Source organism: Cavia porcellus, unplaced genomic scaffold (assembly GCF_034190915.1).
Source record: "Cavia porcellus strain 051 isolate PalLab524CR breed Dunkin Hartley unplaced genomic scaffold, mCavPor4.1 scaffold_10, whole genome shotgun sequence".
Taxonomy (NCBI): Eukaryota; Metazoa; Chordata; class Mammalia; order Rodentia; family Caviidae; genus Cavia; species Cavia porcellus.
The window spans coordinates 67,936,018-67,949,838 of record NW_026947493.1 but is presented as its reverse complement, the minus strand read 5'-3'; the positions used below and the strand labels follow the sequence as shown (position 1 = coordinate 67,949,838).

The 13,821-nt window shown below is 36.5% G+C and overlaps 1 protein-coding gene across 3 annotated transcripts in view; it reads left to right on the top strand.

The window, feature by feature from the left end:
* Virma (vir like m6A methyltransferase associated) overlaps positions 1-13,821 on the top strand; it is a 64,490-nt gene that overhangs the window by 26,701 nt on the left and 23,968 nt on the right. For all 3 annotated transcript variants that reach the window (XM_063257569.1, XM_063257568.1, XM_063257570.1), the window contains exons 9-15: positions 4,087-4,578; positions 5,989-6,143; positions 9,323-9,405; positions 11,500-11,593; positions 11,717-12,261; positions 12,775-13,010; positions 13,444-13,696. In XM_063257569.1, the coding sequence (XP_063113639.1) occupies positions 4,087-4,578; positions 5,989-6,143; positions 9,323-9,405; positions 11,500-11,593; positions 11,717-12,261; positions 12,775-13,010; positions 13,444-13,696 (1,858 nt within the window). The remainder of the gene's footprint in view (positions 1-4,086; positions 4,579-5,988; positions 6,144-9,322; positions 9,406-11,499; positions 11,594-11,716; positions 12,262-12,774; positions 13,011-13,443; positions 13,697-13,821) is intronic.

Here is a 13,821-nt window from a genome sequence, read left to right as displayed (position 1 = left end):
GGCAGGTGCTTATGCCGCTGAGCTAAACCCCCAGCCCCCATTAGTTTTGGTCTTAATTTAGTATTAAGTACATTACAAGGAAATGGGGTACTTGTCTATTCAGATCTTTACCTGGCTGTTCTTTTTTTAGCTGAAGATTGTCTTAGTTTGAGTTTCCCCAGAGCATAATGTGAGTCAGTCTTGAGTGCAGGTTCTCCATTTGAGAAGTTATCCTGGGACTCAGGAAAATACTAGGACAGTAAGAGGAGGAGAAAGAAAAGCCAGGGAAGTAGATGTTTTAAACTTACTGCTGTGAATAATTGGGGCTCATCTCCTGGACGTCTGCTGAGAAACTGGCGCAAGTGTCTCCTCTGTCCATGAGTGACTCAGGCAGCGGTATTTATCTTTGTTATGCTGAAAGCTGTCCACGAGGGATTCGATGCCTGCCTGCTTCTCAGCCGCTCCTGCTTGTGGTCTGAGCATTCTTTAATGGCTATAGAGAAAGTTAGTGACCTAGGGCTGGGGATTTAGCTTAGTGCCCTAAGCATCTGCCTGGCAAACGCGAGGTCTGTGTTTGATCCCCAGTACCAAAACAAAACAAACAAAAAACCCAAACCTTGAGGTTGGTTATTGGCAACCCCCACAGACTGGGTAGTAGGAAATGGCCAATATGGAACTGTGGGGAGTAGTATATTGTGTAAGTGGTGGGCACAGTGGGAGAAGACAGTTTCAGAAAGCTATGACCAGATTGCTGTGTCAGGTGAGAGATTGAGAACATGAAGATGGGAAATAATGTAAAGGATTTTGCACAATTACAATTGGAGCTTTGGCACAGCAGTTTATTGTATTATTGGAACAGGAAGTGTAGAAAAGACTCACTGGGAAACTAAGATGTTTATCATTTTAAATTCTTGGTTAGGAAGGAAAGAAGAAATGAGACAGCATCCACAAGGGGATGCTGCAGTCACAAAACAAAGAGTTTTATTATTTTAGGTACAGAAGAACACATTTGTCAGTGTAACAATTAGAACTTTGGTTTTATTGGTGGAAACTAGTAAATTTGAAGGAAGAATAAATTTGGAAGGAAACTACATTTTGAAAGGATTAGCGTGAAGTGATAGCAATGTTCTAATGACCTATTTTAGGGTTCCCAAGATTTTCTAGGCAGACTATGCAGACTTCAGCATATAGTTATACCCAGCAAAGGGTTCAAAGCATAATCTGAGGGAATTATCGTACATCGCTTAAAGTCTGGAGAAATCAGTCATGAGTATCCAGCGAATTCTCTCATTGGGAGTCATGTAAGACCTGCTTAAGTCCTTCAGATTGCTACAGCATGTATGAAATGTTACCTGTGTTTTAGAAAACTCATGCTTAGGTTTTTAAAAAGTCATTATTTTTGTTTTTAACTGAAAAGTAATTACATATATTTAATTGATATTTTGATAATATGTGTACAGTATGAAATGATTATATCAAAGTAATTTGGCATCCAGAATTTGTATTGAGGTCTAATTATGCAGTTATGGTAATGTACTAGTTACTGTAATGTACTGCTTGTAATGTACTAGAATTCCAAATTGCCAGGAGGAAAGCAGGTGTTGAGCATAAAGCAAATTGTTTTGCGTAAATAACTTAAGCACAGTGAGCCACTCTTAACATTTGGGATTATAGGCTCTCCCCAAATCCAAGTTCCCAGAGGCCAACCTTGTAAGAAAGCCTAAGGATGAGCCTGAGGCCCACTATATTAACTACTCTTCAGAGAGTCCATAGGTAGACAAGGATGCACTTAGAATAATTCTGGAGTTTACATGTGCACACATACAGAGGTTTTTTTTTTTCTCTTTCATTTTTTTGAGATAGGGTCTCACTGGGTAGTCTAGGTGGTCTTTTTTATTTTTTTTGGTACCGGGGGTCGAACTCGAGACCTCATGCTTGCCAGGCAGGCGCTTATGCCCTGAGCTAAATCCCCCCCCCCCCCCCAGGCTGGTCTTTAACTCACTCTGTATGGCCCAGCCTGGCCTGGAACTCATGGCAGTCCTAACTGCTGGGATAACAGGTATGCACTACCACCCCCAGCCATGGAATTTTATATTCTTGAGTTATATTTGTGTTTATAGTAAGGAGTCCCTGGGTAGTGCCTATTGTATTGTGGTATTTATATATTATTATCTTGAGTATGATACAGATGTCATGAATGTGATGTATCATCATAGATACCTGAGTTGAAGTAGTAATAGGACTGAAGGGTCAGTTTTAACTGTTGATAAATAAGTTTTCTGTTTTTTTTTTTTTTTTTTTGGTCTTTTTCCTTTTTATCGGTACCGGGGATTGAACTCACGACTGCCTGCTTTCAAGGCAGGTGCTTATGCCGCTGAGCTAAACCCCCAGCCCCAAGTTTTCTGGTTTTAACCTACTTAGAACATATGTAAACATCTTTTGGCAGATGTCTACAGAAACGTCTATCACTGTTTGCAGTGACTAAAAGTGTGAAGAGTTAGACTTTGAGACTTTCAGATAATTTTTATTCAGATTCAAGGAATTAGGGTTTTTTCTTAATGCACAATTAAATTATATGGAACTGTTCTTTTTTAATTAAAAATGTTTAGGTAAATTTTTGAGGGGGGTTCTTATTCTGTAGCTCAGGCTGGCCTTGAATTTGTGGCAATCTGCCTGTTTCAGTCTCCTGAGTGCTAGAATTACAAGTGTGCACCACCATACTCAGCTTTTTAGGAAGATTTTTTCCCCTCAGTTTCTTTCTTTTTTTTTTTGTCTTTCTCATTTTTATTGGTCCTGGGGATCGAACTCATTACTGCCTGCTTGCAAGGCAGGCACTTATGCCGCTGAGCTAAATCCCCAGCCCCTTCCCTTCAGTTTCTAATTTTTTTTTTTTTTTTTTTTTTTGGTACCAGGGATCAAACTCAACCTTGCACTTGCCAGGCAGATGCTTATGTTGCTGAGCTAAATCCCCAGCCCTGCTCTAGTTTGAATTTTTGAAAAGTTTCATTTTTGTCTTTAAAATCTTTACCTTTCATTTTGAAAAGGATAGTTTTAGAAAAGAGATTGAACCTCGTAGAGTCTACAGGAAGGAGATCCCTACAGATAAGGATACTGATGCTCAAAGAGGTTGTCAGTGGCATTAGTCTTTATTTTGGAGTGCTAGGTAAGTTTCAGACTGCTTCATCTAAAACTGCAAAGAATAGTTCTTAGATTTAGTAAAAAAGTACAGTGCTATGGTGGCAGTATTGGTTACTCAAGTACTGAAATTATTAATCGAAGTTTTTTTCTTCATTAGAGGTAGTATCTAAGGTGTGTAGTAAATCTAATATATTCTTTATTTTGAGGAAAGGTCTCGCTGTATAGTTCAGGCTGGCCTTGAACTCATTGTGTAATATCGGCTGGCCTTGAATTTACAGTGATCTTCTTGCCCCTGCGTATTGAGTGCTGGGATTACAAGTAGACACTGCCATTCTTAGCTATACTCTGTACTCTTCAGTATTATGTGTACTGTGTTTTTCTTGAGGAATCTTGATTCATATATCTGTTATGCCATGAGTAGGGTAGGAACATGGTGCTTGATAAGTAGCTCAGAAAAAAGGCCCAGGATTTTTTTCTTTGTCTTTTTGAGACAGGGTTTCATTATGCAGTTCAGACTGGCCTTGAACTCACTTTGTAGGCCAGACTGGCCTTCATCTCATAGTGGTCCTTCTGCCTCAGTGTCCTGAGCACTGGGATTACAGGAATATGTCACCATGCCTAGCTGGCCCAGAATTTAGAGTCAGAAATAACTCTAGAAAGAGAAAACCTGCTGAGTTATTGAACATCTTATTCAATATTAACTAGGAGAACTTTTATTAAATATCTTTTGAATATGAGCTAGGAGAAAGTCTTATAGAAGTTTTATTTTATTTGGCTCAATGGAAAAGAAACTTGCACATTATTAGTATTGTTGTGTGATTGTTATTGTTAATGCACTTGCAGTTAAAGTAATACCTGTCTGAGGATAAGGACTAAGCCATGACAGTTTTTTACTTTTGTCCTGTCTGGTGACATTGAGTAAATAAAGGATGCTTTGTACTTGCTTGACACAATATCAATTTTCCACAGGTATCTTCACAGTCATCACTTCTTGGAGTTGGTCACCTTGCTTCTGTCAATTCCAGTAACAAGTGCCCACCCCGGTGTGCTGCAAGCGTCAAAAGATGTTCTAAAGTTTCTTGCCCAGTCACAAAAGGGTCTCCTTTTTTTTATGTCAGAATATGAGGCAACAAACTTGTTGATCCGAGCTCTATGTCATCTGTATGACCAAGATGAAGAGGAAGGTCTCCAGTCTGACAGTGTTATCGATGACGCATTTGCCTTGTGGCTGCAGGACTCCACTCAGACGCTACAGTGCATTACAGAGCTGTTCAGTCATTTCCAGCGCTGCACAGCCAGCGAAGAAACAGACCATTCCGATCTGTTGGGAACCCTTCACAATCTGTATTTGATTACTTTTAATCCCGTGGGAAGATCAGCCGTTGGCCATGTATTCAGTCTTGACAAAAATCTTCAAAGTCTCATTACTCTAATGGAGTACTATTCCAAGGAAGCCTTAGGGTAATTTTTGTTTCTTAAATTTTTAATTGTGTTCGAAAACTAGATCACTCATTTTTTTTTTCCCCATTTGAGATGGTCTTGCTATACAGTTCAGGCTGGACTTGAACTCACTTTGTAGCCCAGGCTGGCCTTGAACTTGTAGCACTTCTCCCGTCTCAGCCTCGTGAAGGCTGGGATTGCAAGCATATACTGTCATGCCCAGCTTTTCTTTTAAAAGATGCTTCTCTGAAATCAGAAACTTAATTTTTTGACATAACATATAACTCGTTAAGAATTGGAATGACAGAAGGCTCTAAAGTATCAGATGGAACTGTAAAGCAATGCAGCAGACCTTTTAGTGTTCTTTCAGTGGACGCATGGTGGCGGCAAAGATTGCAGCTGGACACCTCTGCTGATTTGTGTAGAGGGGAGCCCTGTGGCCCTGGGCTATATGAGAATAGTGGGCACTTTGTTGTTGTTTTCTCTCTTTTCCCTGTAATGTAGTCTTGTGCTTTAGTTTCAGAATTGCTTTGACTGAATGGGGAGAGTTGAGAATGGAAGTGGTTTTGAAGAGCCTGTGCTCTTAGGCTGAGGTTTTAGTGTGTGATTAGAGACATACTGTCTGCCTAGCTCACGTCACAGGCAGTAGCACCCAGATAGCCACTTCGCCATGGGGACTGGATATGACTGTTGAGTGATGAGTTTCCTGTGGGGGCCATGACAGGCATGCCAAGGGGCATCTGTGCCTCACTGTGTCCTAAGGGTGCTGTGATGGAAGACTGAGTGATGATGGCAGGTGATCATATTTGTTTGTTTACCCAGATTGGATGGATGATGATTTTAAAGGAGACCAATGAAGTGTACTTTCTCATATTTTATTGTTAATGAAATATATCTGTTAATATTTCATTGTTCTGTTCTTGATAGCATTTTACTTTATTGTAATGTGTGTTTTATTTTTAAATACAGTCAGCTCTATCTGTGGGTTTGGGTCTGTGGATTCAACCAACCATGAGTTGGAAGTATGTAGAAGAAAACAGACTTTTTCTTGTTATTGTTTCCTAAATATAACAGCTATTTAAATAGCATTTACATTGTATTAGCTATTATAAGTAATGTGGAGATAAAATTAGGTGCAGATGTGTGTAGATGATGTGCAGATACTTGGTCATTTCTAAGAGACTGGACCTTTCATGGATTTTGGTGTTTGGGAGGCCCTGGGGTCAGTGCTCAATGGATATCTTTACTGTTGAGTAGAGTTTTCAGGTGAATTGGATGTGAATTGTAAAATCTGATTTCTTGTCTTCAAGAAGTCAGTCATGTTTCATTGTAAATTTCCTTGGCGTCTAAAACCAAATAGAAAATAACATTTAAAATTATTCCTAAAAATTGTTTTTGTACCCCAAACTTAAAAACCTTATTTTGTTTCAGTGATTCCAAGTCTAAGAAGTCAGTAGCTTATAATTATGCATGCATACTTATTTTGGTGGTGGTTCAGTCTTCCAGTGATGTCCAGATGTTAGAACAGCATGCAGCATCTCTCTTGAAGCTTTGTAAAGCAGATGAAAATAATGCTAAATTGCAAGGTATAGTATCTGAAATTATTTTAAGTACTTTTCATATGTGATAGGCAAAACCTTTGAATGTCTGTAATATTTTATTGTGTTTCATTATGTCTAATAGTATTGGTTTTACTTTTTTTTTTTGTGGAGACAAGATCTTGCTACATAGTTCAGGCTGACTTCGAACTCATTATGTAGCCCAGGCTGGCCTCAAATTCTTGGCCTTTCTCCTGCCTCAGACTCCTAAGTGCTAGTATAATAGGTGTGCACCACTACGAGAGGCTGTGCATGTGTTTTCATACACATTGTTCTAACTATATTATATTGTAACAAGTATAATTTAGAGGTCTGCTTGTAGATTGAAAAAGTGAAGGACAATGAATATAAAATTTATTTTTTATTAAAAATATTTTTTGAGACAGGGTCTCACTATGTAGTTCATACTAGCCTCATTCACAGTGATCCTTCTGCCTCAGCCTCCCAAGTGCTGGGGATTACAGGCATGTGCCGCCATGTCTGGAAAAGTTTGTTTTAAAAAATATGTAAATGTATATTGATTGAAGTTTATAGCAAACTTTTTGTAGGCAATTTGGAAAAGTTGAAGATAGCTAATTGTAATTGTTTTTTTGAGAGGGTGGCAGACTTGAAATCAGGACCTGTGTTTGCCAGGCAGGTGCTGTGCTGCTAAGCTTTATACCTAGCCCCTCTAATCATAATTTTTAAATTTTTATTTTATTTTGTCTCTCAACTTTCTGATGTTATCAAGTATAAAATTTGATAACATTGAGTAAATATTGTGAAACTGCTTTAAAATGGAATGTGATTTTTTTTAATTGTTAATTTTGTGTGTTGTGCATTATATGTGCATGCATGTTTATAGCAGCACAATCTGTAGTAGCCAGATCTTGGAAACAACATGAATGCCCATCGACTGAGGAATAGATAAAAAAGATGTGGCACATTTATACAAGGGAGTACCACTCAGCCATAAAGAATAATAAATGTGAGACTTTGTAGGTACATGGTTGCAACTGGAGACCATACTCATAAATGAAGTAAATCAGACAGGCCATTTGTAAACATACCATCTCCCCTAGTGTGACAAACTGAAAGTAACAATATAGGTATATGTATCTATATATACATACATTCAATATATAATGTATATATTACTATACCTCTGTGTGTATATATATGTATATACACACATTCAATATACAATGTATATATTATTGTTACTCCCTAATTACTGTTTTGAAGTTTTGTTTTTTTTTCTCTTTAAAATAGATTTAAAAAAATTAAAAATAAAACTATGTGTTGTGGTAGCTCTAGTAAAAACTTGGATAGTAAGTTCAACTTGTCATAGTAGAGGTAGATTTTTTCCATTAGAAGTATGCCCTTCCTAAAGGAGGATACATGATATTTTTATTTTTTTTATTTTTATTTATTTATTTGTCTTTTTCTTTTTTATCAGTACCAGGGATCAAACTCACCACTGCCTGCTTGCAAGGCAGGCGCTTATGCCGCTGAGCTAAATCCCTAGCCCCGATACACGATATTTTTAAAGGCACTGTTATGCTTTACTACTTTTTCTAGGTAATGGATACACTTGAAAATTTTCTTTTGTACCAGGGGCTCAAACTCACAACCTCACACTTGCCAGGCAGGCGCTTACACCACTGCACTAAATCCCCAGCCCCCAAATTTTTGTTTTTACTTTTTATTTTATTTAAAAAATGTTTTCTTTGATTTTTTTTTTTTTTTTTTTTTTTTGAGACAGGAATTCACTTGTGTAGTTTAATTTGGTTCTGAATCCACTATGTAGTCCAGGCTGGCCTTGAATTATGACGATCTTCCTGTCTTAGCTTTCAGAGTTCTGGGATTATAGATATGTGCCACAACACCTGGTTTATTATTTAATTTGAGTTGTATATTCTGTATATATGAAGAACTTAAGTTAAATATGCATGGAGGGGCTGGGGATTTAGCTCAGCGGCATAAGTACCTGCTTGGCAAGTGTGAGGGGGTGAGTCTGATCCCTGGTACCCAAAAAAATATGCATGTAAAGTTAGGGGTGGTGACACAAACATATAATCACAGTACTGGGAAGGCTAAGGGAGAAATATCATGAGTTTGAGGCCACCCAGGTTATAGTAGCAAATTCAAGGCCAACCTGGACTACATATATGACCCTGTCTCAAAACAAAACAGGAAAACACTATAAAAAATACTAAGATGTGCATAGCCATAACCCTTCTGGATGAGTGTAGTACCAAGGAGAGAGACTACTAGTAATTTTGTTTTCCTTGTTTGTCATACCTGTAGAGTGTCTGAAATTGGTAGAATGCTTTTCTAAAAGTATTTTTGCAGGCAGGTCTTATGGTGAATATTTGTAATACTGCACTTAGGAAACCTATACAGGAGGACCTCAGTTTGAGGCCAGTCTAGGCTGTATAGGAAGACGCTGTCTCAAACAAAAATAAAACAAAAAACCAAAACTTTGGAGGGGGAGATGGGTTATAGGTACTATGGTATATAGGTTCTTGGAGAATTTTGCTTTGATAAATGGTATATTTCACTTACATTTTAGATTAGTTTGCTTTCTATTTTGGGGTGATAGTATTTTTTCTTAATTTTATAAAGGCAAATTAAGAAATGGACAAAACTAAAATTTCATGTTGGGGTGCTTAGACTGTCTCTGGATTTGATTGTTAGAAATAAACACATTTGATTCATTTTGCTTATATACTTTCTTTTGAGAGGTATGGGTAGCAGCAAAGATAAATGTATAAGCAATAATTTATAAGCATTCTGTTTTATAAATCTGTTTTGTAATGTTATAAACTGATTGCAAAGTTTCATTTTTGTTACATAGGCTGTTTATGCCTTTATACATTTAAGTATCTAGAAATTAGGAAGTTAAAAGTAGTCTGCTATTTCATTTTAAGGCTTATTTAAATAATTACATAGTTCATTCTCTTTTTGTTTGTTTTTGGTACTTGGATTCGAACTCAGGACCTTTGCTTGCCAGGCAGGTGCTTGTGCCGCTGAGCTATATTCATAGCCCCAACTTCATTCTTTTATGGAATTTAGATATTAAAATCAGTGCAGAGCTGATGTTTTTGGTTTTTAAATATATTCTACTACTTTGTTATAAAGTACTTTATCTTTAAATATTATAGACTATTCTTTTTGTTTTTTAGAACTTGGCAAGTGGCTTGAACCTCTCAAAAATCTTCGATTTGAAATCAATTGCATTCCAAACCTGATTGAATATGTTAAACAGGTAAGTGAACCTTACAAGTTTTTTGATTTTATGGAACTTCATGGAAGTATGTAGTGATAATGCATTGGATCACTTGTATAGATAAAGTTAAATGTTATAGTAATATATAATTATTCCTGTTAAACTTTAATTAGTGAAGAAGAATTTTCCTGGAAATAATTTGCTGAAAATTGATAGGGCCAGTTCCATATAATTGCAGCATGGGGGCTTGTTCTCTCTGTTGTTGATTTAGGATAGTCATACCTGAATTGAAGTAATTCATAAAAATTAGAATCAGTAGACCTATGAAATTCATAATATTATTTGTGAAAAAATTAAAATTTAAGAATAGTAGTGAAATCAGTGGATTATTAGTTTTAGAAATCGGTTTCCTGTTTTTATTAGTTATTTTTGCTTCTTGGCTGATCCAGTGTTTAACATGAGAATGAGGACTAGACTTAGATATGTAAAAGTATTAAGGTGGAAGGGCAGAGTGAACTTTGAGTGTGTGTGTGTGTGTGAGAGAGAGAGAGAGAGAGAGACAGACAGACACATGGATAGATGGACGGACAGACGGAGGAAGAACTATCTGTTGCTGTTCTGACCTAACAGCAAAGTACTATTTAGGTTTGTCTGCTTCACATTGTTCTTCACTAGTGTTTCTGCCCATGTCTTCTATGTCATTGTCTCTCTCTTAAGAGCGCTTTTACCTCCTAACATGCCATCCTGTTTTTCTGTCTTAACTCTGCTTTAAGTGACATCTGGAGCTTTTCATTGTATTGTCTTCTGTTTAGTAGAAGCACAATTAATATACTGTGAATTTATGAATTCGTGCATTTTGGATACTGGTGCATGATAGAGTGATTTTTAATAGGACATCAATAAATATTAAATGGTGTGAGTAAAAGCATTTAGTAAGGAATATAGTTTTAGAAATTTGTTGTTTTTCTTTTTTAGTTCTAGAAATTTGAATTACATACCGTAATCAGAAGTTTTGACTTTTACATAAATCTTATTTTTAATCATGATTATCATAAGTAGCTCTCATCCCATGATGTACTAAAATCATTTGATCCAAGACTTAGACTTTATTCATTGGCTCACTGTTGCCTTACGTAATTTGTAGAATTCCAAGAAAAAATTAAGAGGAAAATATCACCTGAAATGGAAAAAGCTGAGATACAAATTTATTTTTTAAGGTTATGCTTGGAGGCTTAGAAGTTGGTATAGGAATTTTTAATGTTATTTTTTTCTGCATTTTAAAAACATAATTTTCATCTGTGGAGGCTACGACAATATAGTATAACTGTTTGTTGTCAGGATACATAGCATGGCAGACGCTAAGGACACAAGACAACTGACTTGCTGGGCTGGGGATGTAGCTCAGTGACACAGTGCCTGCCGGGCAAGCCAAGGTCCTGAGTTTGATTCCCAGTACCGAAAAGTGAAAAAAAAGTTTAGACTTTTTTTTTCCTCTAACCATGCTGCTGCTAGTATTGGCATTTTAAAAAAATGTATATAGTCCAAAAACTTTTCATGTTGTTTCCTCAGTTTTGAAAGAGGCTTTGTACCATATAGCTCTTAAAATACAATCTTTGCTCCCTTTTTAAGGAGACAAGATATATAAAGTAGGTATGCAGGGACTGGGGATGTAGTTCGGGCGCAGCATCTGCTTGGCCAGGGCGAGGTGCTGAGTTCTGTACTTGGTACCCCTCTGCCCAAAAGATATACAGAAAGGAATTAAACTCAGTAGAGTCTCATACATTTCTGTATATTAGCTTTGTGTTAGTATTTTAAACATGCTATATTTGTGCATTATAATTTTTATGTAGCATCTCACACTTTAGCATATGCAAAAGAGAAAATTTTGATTAACTTCTTTAGCTTTATGCTTTATGTTTTAAATGTACATAAATAATATAAATGTTACATGTACTGAAATCTTACCCTTGCTTCCTGCTTCCCTTCCTTCCTTCCTTCTGGAGGTTGAACTCTGGGCTTTGCATTGACTGCTAAAGAGGAACTTGCATGTGTATTTTTAATGCCATGTCTGGAATTTTCTCTTGATGTGAGGGCTACCAAAAAAATAAATTCTATTCACTTTTATTTTTAAAGAATATTGATAACTTGATGACCCCAGAGGGTGTTGGCCTTACCACTGCCTTACGTGTTCTCTGTAATGTGGCATGTCCACCTCCTCCTGTTGAAGGTAACCCGACAATTAAAAACTACTATTCTTTAAGTATAGTATATCCATTAAGTATTCAAAATTCTTAACTGATTATTAATATGTGAATAATGAGTTTCTTTTTCCCCCTTCCCCTATATAAAGGTCAACAGAAAGACCTGAAATGGAATCTTGCGGTTATTCAGCTTTTTTCTGCTGAAGGAATGGACACCTTTATTCGGGTTCTGCAAAAACTGAACAGTATTTTGACTCAGCCTTGGAGGCTCCATGTCAACATGGGGACCACCCTTCACAGAGTTACTACCATTTCAATGGCCCGCTGCACGCTCACTCTTCTTAAAACCATGCTGATGGAGCTCCTGAGAGGCGGATCCTTTGAGTTTAAGGACATGCGTGTTCCTTCAGCACTTGTCACGCTCCACATGCTCCTGTGCTCTATCCCTCTCTCAGGTCGTTTGGATAGTGATGAACAGAGGATTCAGAATGACATCATTGATATCTTACTGACTTTCACACAAGGAGTTAATGAAAAACTCACAATGTCGGAAGAGACTCTGGCCAATAATACTTGGTCTTTAATGTTAAAAGAAGTTCTTTCTTCCATCTTGAAGGTTCCGGAAGGATTTTTTTCTGGACTCATACTCCTTTCAGAGCTGCTGCCTCTTCCTTTGCCCATGCAAACAACTCAGGTATCACTTCCATATAACATGCATCTTATGAATGACTGTAATAACACTTTTAATGAAGCCGAGGATTTTTGTTAAAAACAAAACCCTTATCTCTCTCCCCCCCAAAGACATAAAATAACTGGATGAGGGCAACATAAAACTGAAACAAGTTGGTCATTGAGGAAATATGGGGGTGTAACACTTTAAATTTTTGTTAAAGTGAGTTTTATTATGCTGTTATGTATACTTGAAGTTACATTTTTGTTATTTTAATCCCCCCAATCATGTGTTAGATTTTCCCAATAACTAGGTTGCTTCATCATATGTACCCCGCTCGACTGACTGCTAATCTGAGAACAATAAGATTTTTTTAGATTCATTGAACTCAGCCAAATGTTTAATTGTATAGTAGAAAACTAAATGTTTTAAGCATGCAGTAACTATGTTCTTTTATAACAGTTCTTCCTGAATAGTTTTTGTGACTTTAATAAATATTAAAAATCTATGTATACACACGTTATACTTTTTTAACAGGTTATTGAGCCACATGATATATCAGTGGCACTGAACACCCGAAAATTGTGGAGCATGCACCTTCATGTTCAAGCAAAGTTGCTCCAAGAAATAGTTCGCTCTTTCTCTGGCACAACCTGCCAGCCCATTCAGCATATGTTACGGCGTATTTGTGTTCAATTGTGTGACCTTGCCTCACCAACTGCACTTCTGATTATGAGAACTGTGTTGGATTTGATTGTAGAAGACTTGCAAAGGTATTTTCATTTTGTATTTAGAATTTTTCCTCAAGTTAGGCTTGCAATGGATACACTTTTTTCACTTAGAGTTTGGAAAACAGGGTTTAGAAAACTCAACACATTTACATGTAAATATACATAGGTATACAACATGTGTGTACAAATGAATATATGTAAATTACTGTTAATTAGAAAGCTTAATTTATTTTATGTACAGGATACCTTGAAGGTCTTGAATTTGGGCTTTTGAAAGGTGAACTTTAAGAAAATATTATTGAAAACCTGAATTTATGGAGTAGTAATTGTAAAATTAAGGAAAAATTGTCATTATATCCAAAGAATGAAATGTTCTATGCAGAATTTGTGTAATATGTATAGAAAAATAAATTAGTTAAATTAGTTAATGCCTTTAAAGTTAAGAACTTTATTAAATGTATTGATTTTATTTCAGCACTTCGGAAGATAAAGAAAAACAGTATACTAGCCAAACCACCAGGTTGCTTGCTCTTCTTGATGCTCTGGCTTCACACAAAGCTTGTAAATTAGCTATTTTACATCTAATTAATGGAACTATTAAAGGTGATGAAAGATACGTGGAGATATTCCAAGATCTTTTAGCTTTGGTGCGGTCTCCTGGAGACAGTGTTATTCGCCAACAGTGTGTTGAATACGTCACATCCATTTTGCAGTCTCTCTGTGATCAGGTATTTATATTTTATAAAATCTCTATGTTTGTGTATTATTATTAATGACATGTTGAAGATAAATCTGGAGTTGAAGGAACAGTAAAATGTTCTGATGCTTCAAAGTGTGATTTGGATCAGTATTT